Below are 17,453 nucleotides of genomic sequence, written 5' to 3'. Positions count from 1 at the left end.
TCTCTCAACGTCTCTCCGCCAACCACTTGTTAGCATCGTCCCAAAGCTTTGCCTCCTTGAACTCGTTGTTGTCGGCGTTCTGGGAACCCTTGTAAACCTGTATTTAAAGATTAGTTTGAACCCTAGACCCGAAGATATACAAGGCACATACCGCATCCCACAGCTTGAAAGCCAAATCCAGATTTCCTGTGAAGCTCTCGCTATGCTGGAACCATTCCTTGCCCTTCGACTTCACCTCTTGTCGAGCCTCGGGCGAGGTAGGGTTCGCTTGCAGAGGAAGATCATCCAGATAGGTCCGGACAGCAATACCCAAACCGCAGTCATTATCGTCAATGAAGGGAAGCCTATTAAAAAATTAGTTGAGTCTCGCACGTGAGACTGTGAGAGGTTTAGAAGGGATACATACTTAATTCCTAGCTCAACCCAGTCGTTACGGTCTCGATCAACTTCGCCACTCAGTAGCAGACTCGCCAGCACGACCTCGATGAGATTCCTCAACGCGGTGCGAACTTCGGAGATGAGGGAACGGTAGCAAAGGAGTTGTCGGCTTAGGGGGCCAGAGTATCCGATAGGCTTGTGCTGCAACTTCGCAATACAGGCCACACGGGATACCAGCATGTTGAAAGTCTTGTCCTCCTCTGTACGTTCAAGTCAGTCTCGTCTGCTGGGAATACTCTGGTTTTTGACAAAAGAACTTACCCGAGCCTCTCATCGGGCCGCCGGAGACATGTGAGAACCAATGTTTAGTGTTAAGAAGGTTCATACGGAGCATCTCAATGGCAATGAAAATGGCATCCTCCAGGTTGTCGGTAGGATCCACCGCCGACAGAGCTTGCTCCAGGCACTTGCCCCATGCAGTCGGGTTGTGCTTGTCGTCAACGTATCCACGCAACTGCAAGAAGCGCCACATGACATTGGACAATACATCTTCTTGCTTTGACAGGATCTATACGCAAATGTTAGCTGGATGAAGGAGGGGGAATCTGCCTGAGAATTTCCAACATACGGGCGTCTCTCTCGTCGCAAATGTCTTAGCCACGAATTCAGAGTTCTTCAAACTCTGGATGGCAAACTTGAAGGAGCCCCGAGGCGCCTGCAACTTCTTAACATCTTCAGGGAACTTATCACTGGATACCCTCCAAGCTTGGATGGTCTCTTTAACTGATGGGAGTTCCCGGAGGTTGATCTGCCTCTCTTCTGAATTCTCATCGAACCAAGGTCGAATGGTGATGATTTTGGTCTGATAGAATCTGTGGAGGCAATTGGCCAACAGGCCGATCGACTGTGCCCGAATGGGAGTCAAAGTATCGGCCACGAGTTGACGGTATACCTCGGTATCCTCGGTTCCCAGAGGGAGCGAGAGACGGACTTCGCCCGATGTGAGGAAGTTGGGAACATCTCGGCCAAGAACACCCTTGGACAGATAGAAGTACAACTCCTCGGGGAGGCGCAGGCCGATGAGCTCGTGCATATCCGACGAGGTATGCTCCTGGTCCATGGGGCCAACCCGTCCCTCAATATCAATGATCACATGGTGCTTGACAACCAGATACGCCCGCTTGTATCGCTTCGTGTAGTCGAGCTCCGGCATACGACGCTCGTCTTCGATCTGAGCACACAAGGCCAAAGCACTGCGGCCGGCGGCATTGAACATTGGTAGCGCATCGCGAACGAGGGGTAGCTTTCCGGGGAAGGCGGGACTCTCAAACAGCGGGAATGATCGCAGGAATGGTGACCCGAGGAGCAGGCAGAATTCTAGGAATTGGTCATTAGATAGACGGCCGAGTTCTTCCAGTAGAGTCTGCTTTGTGAGCCAGGAGAATTGGGCGGGTTCGATTTCGATGCGAGTCACAAGCTTCTCAATGTCAAAAAGAAGCGTCTCGGAAGGTCCGTAAATGGCATCGATCACAGGGTTGGAGCCACGGGCAAGATAGGCGAGCTACTCGGAGACACTAGGTCAGTTCCAAAGGGCCTCCTCCAGCGACAGTGACGAACGATAGCCGCGGAGTTTTCACGAAGAACACTCATTACTCACCTGTGCACAGGCGCTATAGGGTGCCACCATGAATGAGACTCCATTTTGGGATAGGATTCGCTGCAGGAACTTGTAGAGGGTTTCCGGGGGTGGGGTCCCTGAGGTATCATCGTCAGCGTCGATTAGGGCTACCGGCGGCAAGGTACAAAGGAGTCTGGGCGGGAGCGAGGGGGACCAGATATCCGACATCCGGGCAAGGGATTCTGTCATACCGGCATTGCTAAAGGCATCCACAACTTGGTCCGCTTGCTGCTGATCGTAGAGCTCCCAGGCCTGCTCAAATGAGCGTGCCATGGCGGACTGGTTGCGAGGCTTCTCATCTTTCTTGCCAAAATCCAGGCCATTGAAGACAAAGATACATCCGACACCTAGACTCTTGAAGGTTTGTAGTTCCTTCTCAATGTTGGCTTTCAAGGCGAAGGGAAAGCCGCCCAGAGCGCCGAGCAGGGCCTCCCGGGTCGACTGGTTTACCAGGTGTTGTTGAATGTAGTGCGACGCATCGAGACCGATGACCGCACCCTTTAGCGCGGAGAGGGGGAGGGACTGGGTACGGCCCACGGTCCATTCATCGAGAGGACGGACTAAGGAAGAAGGTCCCAGTTAGCGAGCTTGGGTGAATGGAGGTCAGATTGGGGGGGTGGGCTTTGGTGGCTTGGACTCACTCGGCATGGTTGTGAAGCTGATGGGCAAAAAGCGCGGCTAAACGCCGAGCATTGAGGCCCTTGAAAAAGCGTGGGAGAAGAGTGGGGGAGGAAGGAAGGAAGAGCGGGCAGATCGGAGAAAGATGAGGTCGCGATGGAGTTGCGAAATGACGAGGGGGGAAAGCGGAGGAGGCACAGCTGGCCAGTGTTTTTTTCTCGGACAGCAAACATCATAACATGCGACCGAACCACCTTTTCCCTTAGAGCGCGCTTACAATAAATAGCTAGGATTTAGTTTTTCAATTCTAGACTAAACTACTCGATCGACTTTTATCAATTTTGGAGCCTACTTGATCTATATTCTACATAGCCTAAATATTTGTTCCACCGCGCGGTGGGCCCCATTCAAGCTCAAGTCTACTGGGCAATTGATCGCATGCAACAAGAGAGATATAGAGGCTTATCGAGACGAACATTTGCTGGAGAATCATAAAAACCTTTCTTTACTATCTACAATACTTAAGTTACAAGTCATATTATTCGATCATCGCCCAACTTACCTAAATAAGTAACACCTTGTCACCACTATGCTTTCGTCCCGTTCAGTGCTATATATATCACAAGTTCCTGGGCAGGTCTGTCCCAACTCCCCCGCCAATACAACCTATTCTACCAATAGCTACAAATTGAAAGAGTCTCTGGCTCTGATAAGGTTCTTCAGCGCATAATTGAACTAGTCGATCATTCAAAAAGGTTAGTTTCATCGCTAGCAGAAACTCCCCAAGATATCCACCTAATTTGCCTATCTTCCTCAATTCTCCAAAAAGAGTATCTAACAAAATTACACGTATAAACTAAAAGATAAGTCAAGCCACATCCAGCTCAAACACAGGTGCTTATTAACTGTCCAGTCGGTTAAGGGACTGTACCTACCTAACAGTGACTAGTTCAATGGCGGGGTCGTCCTGCCAATCTGCACGTCGGATATCGCCTGCGCGCGGGAATCCACCCAGACCCATCCATGGACAAAACCTCTTAGTCGACTCGATTAGCCGAATTAATCGGGCTTGATAACCAATCTTTCACTGTTGGTTGATTACCGCGATAGGCCCCGATTTTTTTTTCCGCTTCAGGTAACCGATATCTCCCTAGCGCTAACGCCCCAATCTATATAATTCTCCAATTCTCCAATTTCTCCACGTGTGCCCGTGAACTACTCCCCCTCCACATTTCTGAAGGGAGCTCTTGCTTACACTCAATCTACCTGGATCTGTCTGGTCCTGTTTTCTTGTCTAATTGCAAATCGACCATCCACCATGTCAGATACCGCGATCCCAATTGAGTTGCCCGTCATCGACATCTCTGATCCCCATGACCCCGCCGTGGGGAAGGCGATGCTCGATGCCGCGGCCAAGTATGGTTTTTTGTATGTGAACAGCAAGGGCACAGATTTTGCGACGGAGGATGTCGACCGTGGGTTTGAACTCGTATGTATTCCATTGATGACTTTGGTATGCAGAGTTGGGACAAGCTAACAGTCTGTACAGTCGAAAAAGTTCTTTGCATCTCCTGTGTCCGAGAAGGAGACTTGCCCCATTACGCCCAACGTTGGTGATCCTCGTCCAGTGCCTGTTTTATGAGCACAGTCGCTACTAGGCACAGACTGACTCGATGTCTTTTCATATCTTCTAGAACCGCGGCTGGTCTGGCATGCACACCGAGACTCTGGATCCCGAGCATCAGCGCGTACGTCAGAGACTCCCGGAATTCCAATTGACTAGGCTAACCATTCTCTACAGACTGGCGATTTCAAGGAGTATGTATATACTTACCAATATAAAGATGAACTCAAACCATGAGTACCCACTCACAATTATCACAGAGCCATGAACTTTGGCGACTTCAAAGATGGCAAAGCGCAACAGCCTCTGCCAGCATCCCTGGCACCCCATGAGTCAGAGATCTACGACTTTGCCCAACTCTGCAACAAGACCTGCACCAGAATCCTGACCCTGCTCTCCCTGGGCCTGGAAGTAAGTTAACAATCTACCAATTACCCAATTCCCCCAGATATAAAAAGTATAAATACTAACTACTCTCCTCCAGATCCCCAAAGACTTCTTCACCACCCGCCACGACCCCAGCCTCGGCCCCACAGGCAGCATCCTCCGCTACCTGTTCTACCCATCCATCTTCTCCCCCGCAACAGCATCCTACAAACACGACAAGGACGTCCGAGCCGGCGCCCACTCCGACTACGGCAGTATCACCCTCCTCTTCCAACGACCCGGCCAGCCGGGCCTCGAAATCCTCACGCCAGAGGGATCCTGGGCCCCCGTCCCCATAATCCCAGGCGACAAGCCCGACGCATTCCCCTTCCCGCCGATCTTGGTCAACATCGGCGATCTGCTTAGCTACTGGACGGACGGACTGCTCAAGTCCACCGTGCACCGGGTCGTGTTTCCCCTGGCCGAGCAGCGGAAGCCGAATCCGCAGGATCGGTATACGTTGGTGTATTTCTGTCATCCCGTTGATACGACGGAGTTGGTGCCGGTGCCGAGTGAGATTGTCGCGGCGCATCGGGAGAAGACTGGTGGGTTGAAGGGGGATGGGGCGGTTGGATTTGGAGGTGGTGCTGGCAGCTTGGAGCCGGGCAAGAGGCCGTTGACTGCGGCGGAGCATTTGGAGTCCAGGCTGGCGGCGACGTATGGGTTTACGAAGGAGGAATAGAGGAAAGAAGTGGGAGATCATGGGATTACGTATTTACTTGTCTACACGAGAAAAAAAAAGAGATCAGATGCAAATGAGTTCATTCATTTCGAAACGACAGTGCCAATGAGTATAAGAAAAGAACGCCGCTGCCGTGGAGGCAAAGTGCACATAGACCAGAACAAAAGGACCCTCCAAAAGACGTAAATTGGCATCATAGATGGGACTGCACAAGGAAAATGCTCCCGTGGTGGAACGGTCGAACCTGTCGGTAGTGTTGCCCATCTACGGACATAAGAAACTCGTGACAGCACAATTAAGTATGAGGAAAGATGACAAGCGCAGTGTGTGTCAGGCGGTTAAACCTGTATAAATCGGACGAAGGAGGGACCCTCGTGAGAGTCCCCCATGAAACAATGCGAACAACAAAACAGATATACACTCATGACAGGCTGATGGGAAATATTGAGTAATGATATAGTGTGGAAGGGGGGCCCATCGATCTGGATGGCACCCCTGACGTTATCGGAAGACAAAAAAAAGTCCCCATGTTCGAGGTAAGAGCGGTTCGAAGAGACGATGGGAAAGCCAAATGGGAAATTCAAAACAACATGTGGAAAAATAGGTATCTTGGGGGGTGATGTTTGTCGAATTGGAAACGCCACCAGATTTTGCAATGCCATGCGCAAGTGAGACGTAAGACCTTGAATCAAACAATAGAAGGGGGGAGGGGGAGACGCGATATGACGCTATGCGAGAGCCAATATGCATTTGTGAATAATCAGAAACAGAACTCGAACATCGAGGTCGGCGGGAGGAGGTGTATGGTGAGTGGTTTGTAGAGGTGATGGATTGGTATCAAGGAGTAGTATGGCACCAGTGGCGGTGGTAGACCCACGCGGCCTTTTGGCAGTCTTTGCTGCAATACTTGGTGCGACGGCAGCGACGGCATTTGGCGAACTGGCGCTGGAACTCTTCCCACTTGCCGCACTTGTAGTACGCACATTGACGGATGCCGCCTCGCGACTCGTCCTTGCGGCAGAGATTTCTCATGACGACGCAGGCCCAGTACTGCATGTCCTTCGAGTGGTGCCGAACGGTGAACTTCTCAACCAGTGGGAAGATATTAACATCGTCGGGCAGCAGATACTCGTCCTCCTCCTCAACCTCAACAGGAGAAGACGGGTCTGCATTTTCATCAAGAAGATGCAATTCCCGGTCGATCTTCAGTTTTGGCACGAGGTGAGAGCGCTGGAAATACGACCTCAGATTACAGTACTTGGATACATAAGCCAAGAGCTGCAGTGACATCAGGACATCCTCATCCCGAGGCATAGTGGTCAGGACGCTCTGAGTCGCAGGTGTGTTTCGATCGCGCAGGTACATGGCATAGGGGCTAGGGGCAAGAGTTGGGGAGTTGGGGTTGTTCGGAGCCTGGGTGGGCGAAAGACCCAGCCCGCCATTGGGTTGCGTGGTGCCGTTATTGTTGATGATGCTGCCATCGACGGCAGACCGATGGGCAATGTTGAAGGTCTCTGCATCCTGGCCCTCTTCCGAAGGATCGGTCACTGTCAGGCCATGTGCAGGAGAGACATCGTCAATCATGGTTGTCTGTTGTTCATCGACACCGTCGATCTCCATTCGGTTAGGCAGTCCAACGATGGGATCTGGATTCTGCCCCAAAACAGTATCATCTCCCATGGTCGAGTCCTCACCATTCGCATCGTCCGATTCACCCGAGGCCGACGGTTGCTGCCGAATTGCGGGCCGTTGCCGAGCGGGTGCCGCTTGAGGAATGCTTCGGGACTGAATGGGTCCACTGGGTGTCGTCGGAGAGTCGGGTTGCGAGATGATACCAGTTTGCAGCCCAGGCAGCATGCTTGGGAGGCGCTCGGCATCACGCACGGGTCGTAGACCAAAGGTTTCGGCGGTGTCGATCGGGGGAACGGCGGTGGCCAGGGGTTGCATCGCTCGCAAGCGATGGCTCGTCCGAGAAAACCGGCCATCGTGGGCTCGGTGGTTGTGGACATCCTGTCGGAAGGTGCTTCGTTCGGGGGGTGATGTCATGGGTGCACGGGGAGGGGAAGTGATGTCCATTGCATCGGAGTCGGTCGGTTGGTTATCTTGGTAGTAAGGCTGGGGGATTTCGATGCTTGGGGGAGGGGCCTGTCGGCGAGAGGAGGGGCGGGCTTCGGCGTGGCTGCCCGATTCCACGGGGGCAGTCCGTTCGGGGGCCTCGCGGCTAGAAGAGCTGGGCTTGACAGCCTGGCGACTCGAGGCATGTTTTTGCGAGTCGGGCTCGGCGCGCGATCGCACTTTGTCCACCACCTTGATGTAGTTGTCCAGAATAGTGGCAATCACGGGGACCATGTCGGCCTCGACCACTCTGGTGCGCACACTTTCCGAGCCTCGTACTCCGATGTTGACAACACACTGAAAGGCGAGACTCCATTTCCACATTTCCATCAAATCCTTGCTCCTGCCCTCCTTCAGGATGCACACGAGTCTTTCGATGCCGCCATCGACGGTCAAGATGTCCCTAATCCTTGCCGACGAGGTTGTGAGGTAAGCTAGGTGGTTGAGGGAGTTGATGAGGGGGAGGGTCGATGTGCAATCAAGGGCACGACGGTCATAGAGGGTGGTGGTGATGTTGACCGAGGCCTTGTTCACATTGGGGATGCTGAAGTTGACTTCCCGCATGGTGAACGGGGAGTAACGATTAAAAAAAATCAAACGAGACGAGAAAAGCAATGCAGGCGTGATGGATATGATCTGCGTCCAAGGGATTCGACAAAAGGAAACAGGCCAGGCGATGAGGACCTTGACGATACCCAAATGGTGGTATTTCAGCCCCTAACCAGAGGGATGGCGCCCACGGGGACGAGATCAAGAAACCCTCACAAGAAGTGCTGAGATCCACCCAGAGACATCAGGGAACACCGGTCCAGGAAAGTATATACAGCGCCTGATGGGTTTCCCGAGAATGAGGGGAAGGGGAGCGAGAGGGGGTTGGGTGGTGGAGGAGGGGAGGAGACTTGTGATGACTCCACGAGAACGAGACTGGGCAGGCGAGAATGAGGCGTCAACGAGACGGATGAGGGAGGGATGGTTGAGAGTCCGATTAAAAGAAAGAATCAGTGAATGCAAAATCGATGGAAGGGTCGCGAATCCGATCGTAGGGTCGTTGGTAAGGGAGATGGGCGAAGTTGAAAAGCCTTTGAGGGCGAAAGCGGAGAGGCGTCAGGTGCCTCCTTAATATTACGGCACCCGAGGATTGGCTCCCGCCACCCTCAACTCTGAACTTTGCCTGATTTTCTTGCCCTGCTATTTTTACCGCTCTTCTTATTTTTTTTTTCTCTGCTGTGATACACTGTATTCAAATTAAAAAAAAAGTTGGAAGAAATAATCAGAGAGTACTCGTCTCTATTTAATTCTCCTTCTTCCTGCTATATTATCTTTTCTTCCTCTAAAATCCCCGACGTGCGCTGCAGGGCCTATCCGATCCCTCGTGGCGGCTAATGCTCGGGCTCGGGATGACTGAGGGTGACAAAGCTGATAGGGCCAAGGGCTTAAGGGCCCAGGATGTGTGGCCGAGACCAGTTAACACCGAAGATACATAGGAACATTAACAGAACGAATTACCTGTTTCACACTTTATCTACTAGAGTGCTTGATCCCATTTCAAATTTAATAGATACTACTACGAATTCTCTGCAAAGGCGCTCTTCTTCGCTTCTAGCCCTCGGCCTAGTCCCGACATCCCGATATTAGACCAACAATCTTCCCAATTCGATATACGACATGGTGATCAACGACGCGCAATGCACTAGAAAGCCCCGGAAGCCCCATATGACATGTTAGTCTTTTGATTGGAGCCAGAGAGGGACTTAACTTAGGGAAACCACCAAGGTAGATAGATAGATGAACCGATAGTAGATGGTCTAACGTTGAGCACTCCTCTCGATTTACCATTTCTGGCGAAGATTTCTGTTAGGTCAACCCAGATGTGCATCTATTCCTGGTACATGGGATACTCAAGTTCGAGGTCTCTTCGAGTCGATACCGAGGTACTTGGGATTCAGAAAAGTGCTGGAGGTGTGACTGCATTACGGATGGGATGTCTACTGGCTCAATCTATGCTCTGTCTAGCTCAGAGAGAAGACCATACTATCAGCTATACATGGCATCAAGTGAAAGAGCCCCCTTTGCCTCAATCATGGAGGATATTACGGTAGATCTGCCGTTGCATGCACTAACGCAGGGCATTGCACACCGCACCGGAGCCTGCGAATGCCATCGGGCCGAACTTGAGCGTTGAGAACGGGGCCAACTCTAGTCAGGCAGACGAATCTGTTCATGGGATACTAATCCTCAAGTTCCTCCGTCGTTGACGCTGATTATCATAATAACTATTGTCGTTGGCGAATGACTCAACTGCTAGCCCATGGTGCCGAGGGTTTTATTCTTCAAGTGACTCAGCCGTGCAGGCGTTCGATCGCCCCTGACGAACCGCTTCATGTCAGACATTATTACGTGGGAATCGAAGCCGCACTAGCACGGTCGTACATGAAGAACGCTGCCCAGGCCGCATTGATGCGACCAGTACATCCTATTTGTATTTTGATGTACACTTTGTGTAGATCTTCAACGACGAGTGGGGAATCCCGGTGGAGAGAGAGGGGATTGGCACGTTCAACAGTCAGTAGTGGGCCTTTGCAGAACCAGTTCGGGGGTCCCGGCGCAGCAGTTCCAACGCCTGGAGAAGATGTGGGAAATCAAAATTCCACAATGGAGATAATCTCTCTGCTGGCCTTAATGGATTTGCCATGAGAACCGGTCGTAATTAACGACTAGGAATTGTCGTTCCGTGATGTATGAAGTTTGTCCTCCATACTCCGTAATAATGATCGGCCGTATGCATATCAAACCAAACCTCTTCTTTGGGGGTCCGGGAAAATAGGGGGCTCCAGAAACCGTCGGGCAGTGGGGAGCTCATCTTCCTGCGGCACCCAGGGAGAAGACTGCGAGGCCATTCGGCACGGCGTAATCTATTGAGATTGAAGGCCCCCCCTTCGCAGGATTTAACGGCTGGACCCGCCGGGACGGGGGGCCACCACGCCGATTTGCCAACCCTAAGCTGCCAGGGTTTGTTCTGTTACGAGGCTTAGAAGATTATTCTAGGGTGGTCATTGTAGATTATTCAGCGAGTTTGGTGGAGACTGAAAAGGATCAGAAGCGATTAGAAATGCACTGGTGCGAGAGCTTGGACCCGGTTTATGGCTGCAAGTGCTGTTGGTGGATAATGGGTCCGGGACAAACAGAAGTGGCTAGTGAGTCTCGTTAACTTACTCCGTGAAGTAGTTTTGTACGGAGTAATTATTATTTTTACTACTGTATGGACTCGGAGATGAGTATGGGGCCTGTATTGTGGTATCCAATAATGTGTACAGTATAAGCGCGTACAGTATGAGATGTATTGCTGGTACTGTACCACCATGCCCAGACCGACCGAGGACCCAGCACATGTTGACATGGAATATGGGATATTAGTTGGATGTTGGCAGTTGAAATGGCAACGTATGTTCTCGTAGCAATAATACTTAGCAAGCACAGTCTTCCATAGCATGAATTAATACAAAATCATCGGGGTATCGGAGCAGAGTACCCAAAACGGGAAGCATCCCCCTCAAGAGAGTCAAGCCCAAGAGTCTTTCCACCTCCGCGCTTTGGTGTCTACTGGCGGAGGTCCGAAGGCTAGCATAAGGGGGGGAAAGATCTTCAATATCTGCCGGCAATGACGCCAGGGAGAAGCAGGGCCAATGAGAAGCCTGGGGAAGGAAAAAAGCAAGAGCAGGTAAATAGCCGCCCGCTGGAGTTGGACGTGGAGATCAAAAAAAAAGAAAACGACGCACAGGGGTTCGAGAGAGGGCCGAAGTGCCTGACCCATCATTCTGGTTTGTTGCTACCGTACGGATGTAGTTCCAGCACCCTGGGGAAATATAGTCCGTACAGTAAATACCCTGGTCGTACGGAGTGTACTAGGGCCTATCGTTGCATGTTGCTGTCGAAACTGGGGCGCACTATTGACTTCACTATAATTAGAGATGGGTTTCATCTCCAACTGTAAGTGGAATGATGAGCCCCTAGGCCTGTTAGAAGTATCGCGCCAAATGCTACTCTATTGTTTAGGTGCACCCTAAACATTGCCGGTGGCTATGTTCTAATCTTGAGTGTAGGTGTTATTTTTGAAGGCGATCGCGAAATACCGTGTTTATGGAGCATTCAACCGAGCTTTGAGGATCACTCGTGATATTGGGGTGATCTTTAGCGCTGGTGGGACCTACTTGAAATGATCCTCCATGTTCCTCGATATTATATAGTTATAAGTGTTTGTCATTTTTGGTCTTTGTCATCACGGAGGATATTTTTGAAATAGTAGGTAGGAGTGGATAGCTCTGAGAGGATTTGAAGGCCTCCCCATGCGGTATTAAACAGAGGGAACATGTATTAGCCAGGAAGACATCAGCTGTCAGCCTGGGCGATCAGGGATCGATTCAATTATCTAGGTTGCGTTCATGCAGGATTACTGTCTAGTACTTTTAACCTTACTACCCTATGGGATAGTAGTAATGTGGTATTCATGTACTACTGCTTAATAACAAATCAAGAAAAAAAAGCAACAGAGCTGCCCCCGACGGAGTCAAAGTACATAATCAGGTACCGCGGAGGGATTATTTCCCCTGTGCGTATTATTGACGGTGTATTTTTCACTCCACCCTCGGCCTGGCCTTTAACACTGGAACGGGTAGATATGATGAATCTACTGTATCGAACCATTATACTTCTACCTAAGGCATAATGACGGAATAGAGACTCAATGTATCTATAATAGGAGTTCAATTGACCCTGTAGAATGTAATCTAATCCGAATCGAGACGCCATCCACGGTCTCGATGTGTTTGTTCTTGTTGTCCCTACTAGTGTACCCTGTCATCCCGTTACCACTAGCAGCCGGTAATATATTGCCCATCCAGTAGTCTGGGCCAGCCACCGCGGTAAATATCCAAGGTAACATTACCAGCCCGTACCAATCGTAACTAACCCGTACGGACTTCCGTATCATTTCCAGACGCTCTCTCTTCTTCCTCCCCCCTGGTCAGAGTCCCAGAAACCTTCACTATTCCTTTTCCCTTCCCCTCCCCTTTGAGCGACGTGGAACTCGTACAGGAATTTACTTCCCCCCCCATCAGCAATCCCCCTTGCAAGTGATCATTTTACGTGTATTATGATCGCAGCTTGAGGCCCTGACTCGGTCGCTTCCAACCTTCTGTCCTCTTCGCTCCACTTTCAGCCCCCTCGTCCCAACTTGCCCCCCTCAACACCCTTTCCGACTCTCCCACCCAACCGTCAACCTCCCTCCACACCTCTTCCGCTTTCCACCAACCCCCTGGAACCTCGTTTCCTTCGCTCCCCTTCCTTTTCCTCAACAACGGTTACTAGGGGCCATTTCAATCCGGCAAGATGGCAGCCGATATGACGGGCGAACAGATGCAGGCCAAGATTACTGCGGCCAGGCGCGAAGCTGAGGGTTTGAAGGACAAGATCAGGCGCCGCAAGGATGAGCTGGCCGACACTTCACGTACGATTATTCCCCATTGGATTCTCCGCGATCATTTTCCGGACCTCGATTCCGGACTTTTTGTTTTCCTCGATGGACCAGTTCTCAGGAGAGGCAAATGGGTGGAAATGGATTACGATGAATTGGAATGAATTGCTGACCTCCCTCTCTCCGCAGTCCGCCAAGTTGCCCAGAACCAGACCGATACCCTCCCTCGAATTGGCATGAAGCCGCGCCGGACGCTGAAGGGTCACCTCGCCAAGATCTACGCCATGCACTGGTCGACCGACCGCCGCCACCTTGTGTCAGCTTCGCAGGACGGAAAGCTCATCATCTGGGACGCCTACACTACCAACAAAGTTCACGCCATTCCCCTGCGCTCCTCCTGGGTCATGACCTGCGCCTATGCGCCCAGCGGAAACTACGTCGCCTGCGGTGGTCTCGACAACATTTGCTCCATCTACAACCTGTCGTCGCGCGAGGGTCCTACTCGCGTCGCGCGTGAGCTTTCCGGTCACTCGGGCTACCTCTCCTGCTGTCGCTTCATCAATGACCGCCGCATCATCACCTCTTCCGGCGATATGACCTGTATGCTGTGGGATATCGAGTCCGGATCCAAGGTTACCGAGTTTGCCGACCACCTCGGCGACGTGATGTCGATTAGCATCAACCCTACCAACCAGAACATCTTCGTTTCCGGTGCTTGCGACGCCTTCGCTAAGCTGTGGGATATCCGTACCGGCAAGGCCGTCCAGACCTTTGCTGGTCACGAGTCCGATATCAACGCCATTCAGTTCTTCCCCGATGGAAACGCCTTCGGAACCGGTTCCGACGATACCTCTTGCCGTCTGTTCGATATCCGTGCCGACCGCGAGCTCAACATCTACCAGGTATGGTTTATCCTTGTTACGCGTCAGATTCCACTGGCTAGATACTAATTTTTTTTTCAAATTCAACAGAGCGACCAAGTTCTTTGCGGTATCACCTCCGTTGCGTTCTCCGTTTCTGGCCGGTTATTGTTTGCTGGTTACGACGACTTCGAGTGCAAGGTATGTTTTGTCTCTCAATTTTCTGAGAAATGATGACTTGAGAACAATTGTCTGGAACAATCACTAACTGGAGTTGCAGGTGTGGGATGTTCTGCGCGGCGACAAGGTTGGCTCGCTCAGCGGCCACGAGAACCGTGTCAGCTGCTTGGGTGTCAGCAATGATGGCATCAGTCTGTGCACTGGATCTTGGGACTCTCTCGTAAGTTCTGGTCTTTTTCTGGGTTGCAATTTGATAAAAAACAATACTGATGACTTCCCCCCCCATCCCCTACAGCTTAAGGTCTGGGCCTGGTAATCTCCCCCACAAAAGAAAACAAACGCAAGATACCCCGTGTCGATCATTTGCAATGCTCTTATTCGAAATTTTCTTTGGTTCGATGGGTCGAATCTCCGCCATTGTACGATAATAATCAGTTACCGGGGAACTTTCGGGTTCTCGGGATAATTACGGCGCAGACATCGGTCCGTCGCATGCGATACGGAAGAGTGGTGTAGTGGTAGAAGGCGAGTGCGACGCCTGGGGAAGACACGAAAGCGACGACACAACAATGTTTGGATATGACGAGAGCGCTGCCGCTTGGGATGGTCATGATGAGAGGTGCCGTGGACCTTTCGTGGTGGTTACACCGGAAGTAACAAAAGAACAGAGTTGCCATCCCATGCGGTTCTTTACCTCTATGACCATCCCGTTCGTTGGCTTCCCTCCTGTTGGTGATGATGCCTCTTTTTTTCTCTTCTTCTCCCCTGGATTTACCTTTTTTATTTTTTTTTCTCACCTCGATTTATTCCCTTTCAACTACCCCCTCTTCGTCTGTTTTTTTTTTCTTTGCCCTTTCCGCATCGGTTCGGTATGTATTTTCTTAGTGATGGAATGGACAGGGACCGGTTCGGTGGATTCGGCCATGATCTTTGCGCTTCTTTTGAAATTTCCCCTGCGTTCCCGCGTCATCTCTTCTCAGTTTTCTTTGATTTCCCCCTCTGATCTATCATCACATGTTTGATCGTTTCCCCGCCATATTTCCTTGTGTCTCGCCAAAGAAAGAATTGTGCCTGTACCTATTGCCTCTCCTATGGTCTGGATCTTTGGGGAATTCTTCATCGGATTTCCCTTTTTTTTATGTTGTTCCCTTGTTTTTTCCCTAAGAAGCCTTCAATTTCCATTTGTGATTTCAATCTTTGAGTTTAATTTTCTTCTGGCTGTTTGTCCTGGGACTTGCAGCCGGTCTGTTCGAGCGTTGCGTTGGCCTTCGCTTCCTTCGTTGCGGGTTGGGTGTCTGCAAGCGTGGCGTCAGCGTCAGCCATAGGGCATCCATACAAGGTCTTTGGTGATAGCGTGCCTTGGTAGTGCGTAAGTTGGTAGTAGGTTCGTAGAACCTGTAGATGTGGTCATGATGCTAGGCAGCCGGGAAATTTTGAGGCATGTCTTTTGATGAGCTTGTTGTCTCTGGATAAACCCTGTCTGGAAAGCCAACAGGTCGTGAATTGAACGATGGATGTATCTAGGCAATCATCAAGACAATCCATCTTCACCGCAATTCCAGTCAGCATGCATTGGTTGTACTCCGTGGTTTGGGCTGTTGTCAACCATTTGGGAACATGAAGAATGAGTGGGCCAACATCACGGCCGCAGCCACGTATTCCGATAGCTGGACGAACTCAGCTGATGAACGGGCTCAGGATTCCCGAGTCAGACAGAGATAATGTTCTTTTGAGGTGATTCTTGCCTGACCAGGACCAGTGATCCTGGACGGGGAGGAACATGCCACCGTCGGCGAGGAATAAATTGTATCTGCCTAGAGATAACAGAGCAGTAAATCCTCGACAATTCCAGCTGGTGTATATGATGAGGGGGCTCGAATTGATCAGAATTGATCCTGCCCCTGAAGCATTCGGGGATGTTTACAAGGAAAAAGCCAGTTAGGCCAACCAGATTACTACCTAACCTTCGCATTGACCAGAGTTTTGGCCTCGAGTCACTCTGTCCTTTTGCCATTGTCCTTTGTCTCGCGGGCCTATCATCCGGGTTTAATGACGGGTTGTATAAGGACAGTGCACTACTTTTTAGTACGTGGCCAACATAAAAAAAAACAACCAACCAGTACCGAAGTCCGATTTAAATTAAATAATAACGTTATAACTATTTTTACTTGTCCTGCCCCCAATTTGCGACCAAGTCGTGTTGCCTAACTTGCCTTTGGTCGGGAAGCTTGTGGATCAGATCCTCAAGATCCGCTCCACAAAGTCCACAAGTCCTTCCCGGGGCTGAATCATTCCAGACTTTCCAGCCTGTGCCGTTTTCTACAGTAGTTTCGAACGGTACTTAGCCCGATACGGGCAATGGCGCCGTCAAAACACGGAGAATGGGATTCGAGATTAGCGAATGGGGATGTCAATTCATCGTGGCCCGGAGTAAGAGATCTGCGTCACCTAGGAAGCCACGCGCGCGTAGGTGTTTCAGAATTGCAGGTTGCTTATGCCTTGTTGGGGGGGGGGGTTAACCGGTTAGGAAATAGGGAATGTGTACATACTCCGGAGGGTTGAAACGGGCTGAGAATCTAGGATGCGATATGTGAGCCTATTAGCCTGTTAGCTTGTTAGGGTGGAGAAGGTGAGCGTATACCTGATTTGAATTTGCCAGAGCTATTTGTGATGATGTTGCAAGTAATTTCGCCCTAGGGAAATTGCTTCGAACAAGGAAGTTGGAACCATCCAGTTAGCATATCATCCTTGAGAGAGACTCGCACGAACCGCTCGCATTGATGCGCAGATGGCGGACAAGGATGACTTTCCACGTGGGTTAATTTGGGGGCCGACGATCATTCGGAAGTGAATTCTTGAGATTGGGAGGGTTTGTCTTTTGAGTTTGTTAGGGTTATCCTTGACTCGAGCTGGATACTACTAGGAATAGACTATAGTTGGTACTCGGTTATATACTAGAAGAAGTATACTCAGTCCTATAAACAGTATATACTATATCCCGGCCGAAGCACTCCCACTTCAGAAAGACCACGGCATCAAAATCAAAATCAAATCAAATCAAAAATTAAAGATCCAGTGGAAGATTCTACGTTCAGTGGGGGAGTTAACATCATCCTTTGGTTTGAAACTCGAATGGTCGAAAAAGGGGCTCCTTTTTTTTCCTTTTTCTTTTCCAACCGTTTCACCCTGGCGATCTCTTCCCAGCTCAGCCCCAACTCCGACCATCTGTTTTCTTCTTTGTCTTCATGCCTCCGCGACTACCGCGCTACTCCAGACTCGTTCTAGTCCGACCGTTCTCTTCAGGGGCCAACACCTGCTGAACGTCTGAAACCGCCTTAGACCCGTCGATCCCTCCGATTCAGACACTCCCGCCCAATTCCTGCCCCAGAATTCCCAGACATCCTGGTTCCCTCCAGTCACTC

The 17,453-nt window shown here is 50.7% G+C and overlaps 5 protein-coding genes across 5 annotated transcripts; 2 read left to right on the top strand and 3 right to left on the bottom strand.

The window, feature by feature from the left end:
• Positions 1 to 4: 4 nt before the first annotated feature.
• N7496_006885 (MKT1 family protein) lies at positions 5 to 2,704 on the bottom strand (the record flags this gene model as incomplete). The annotated part of the gene is made up of 7 exons (XM_056699814.1): positions 5 to 97; positions 152 to 344; positions 407 to 638; positions 700 to 946; positions 1,007 to 1,939; positions 2,036 to 2,616; positions 2,698 to 2,704. The coding sequence occupies 7 exons, from the start codon at positions 2,702 to 2,704 to the stop codon at positions 5 to 7; spliced, it is 2,286 nt and encodes a 761-aa protein (XP_056555227.1).
• A 1,288-nt stretch (positions 2,705 to 3,992) lies between these two features.
• N7496_006884 (uncharacterized protein) lies at positions 3,993 to 5,406 on the top strand (the record flags this gene model as incomplete). Its single annotated transcript, XM_056699813.1, has 6 exons — positions 3,993 to 4,163; positions 4,224 to 4,307; positions 4,369 to 4,422; positions 4,476 to 4,492; positions 4,559 to 4,709; positions 4,783 to 5,406. The coding sequence occupies 6 exons, from the start codon at positions 3,993 to 3,995 to the stop codon at positions 5,404 to 5,406; spliced, it is 1,101 nt and encodes a 366-aa protein (XP_056555226.1).
• An 837-nt stretch (positions 5,407 to 6,243) lies between these two features.
• On the bottom strand, positions 6,244 to 8,085 carry samB (MYND-type zinc finger protein MUB1; the record flags this gene model as incomplete). Its single annotated transcript, XM_056699812.1, has 1 exon — positions 6,244 to 8,085. One exon carries the CDS (start codon positions 8,083 to 8,085, stop codon positions 6,244 to 6,246), a length of 1,842 nt encoding a protein of 613 aa, XP_056555225.1.
• A 4,821-nt stretch (positions 8,086 to 12,906) lies between these two features.
• Positions 12,907 to 14,347, top strand: N7496_006882 (WD40 repeat domain-containing protein; the record flags this gene model as incomplete). Its single annotated transcript, XM_056699811.1, has 5 exons — positions 12,907 to 13,024; positions 13,181 to 13,893; positions 13,963 to 14,052; positions 14,132 to 14,251; positions 14,327 to 14,347. 5 exons carry the CDS (start codon positions 12,907 to 12,909, stop codon positions 14,345 to 14,347), a joined length of 1,062 nt encoding a protein of 353 aa, XP_056555224.1.
• A 115-nt stretch (positions 14,348 to 14,462) lies between these two features.
• Positions 14,463 to 14,642, bottom strand: N7496_006881 (uncharacterized protein; the record flags this gene model as incomplete). Its single annotated transcript, XM_056699810.1, has 1 exon — positions 14,463 to 14,642. One exon carries the CDS (start codon positions 14,640 to 14,642, stop codon positions 14,463 to 14,465), a length of 180 nt encoding a protein of 59 aa, XP_056555223.1.
• Positions 14,643 to 17,453: the final 2,811 nt, after the last annotated feature.

Source organism: Penicillium cataractarum, assembly GCF_028827025.1.
Source record: "Penicillium cataractarum strain IBT 29864 chromosome Unknown utg000005l, whole genome shotgun sequence".
Classification (NCBI taxonomy): domain Eukaryota; kingdom Fungi; phylum Ascomycota; class Eurotiomycetes; order Eurotiales; family Aspergillaceae; genus Penicillium; species Penicillium cataractarum.
Note: the sequence above shows the minus strand (reverse complement) of the source record. Positions and strands in the feature narration are given on the sequence as shown.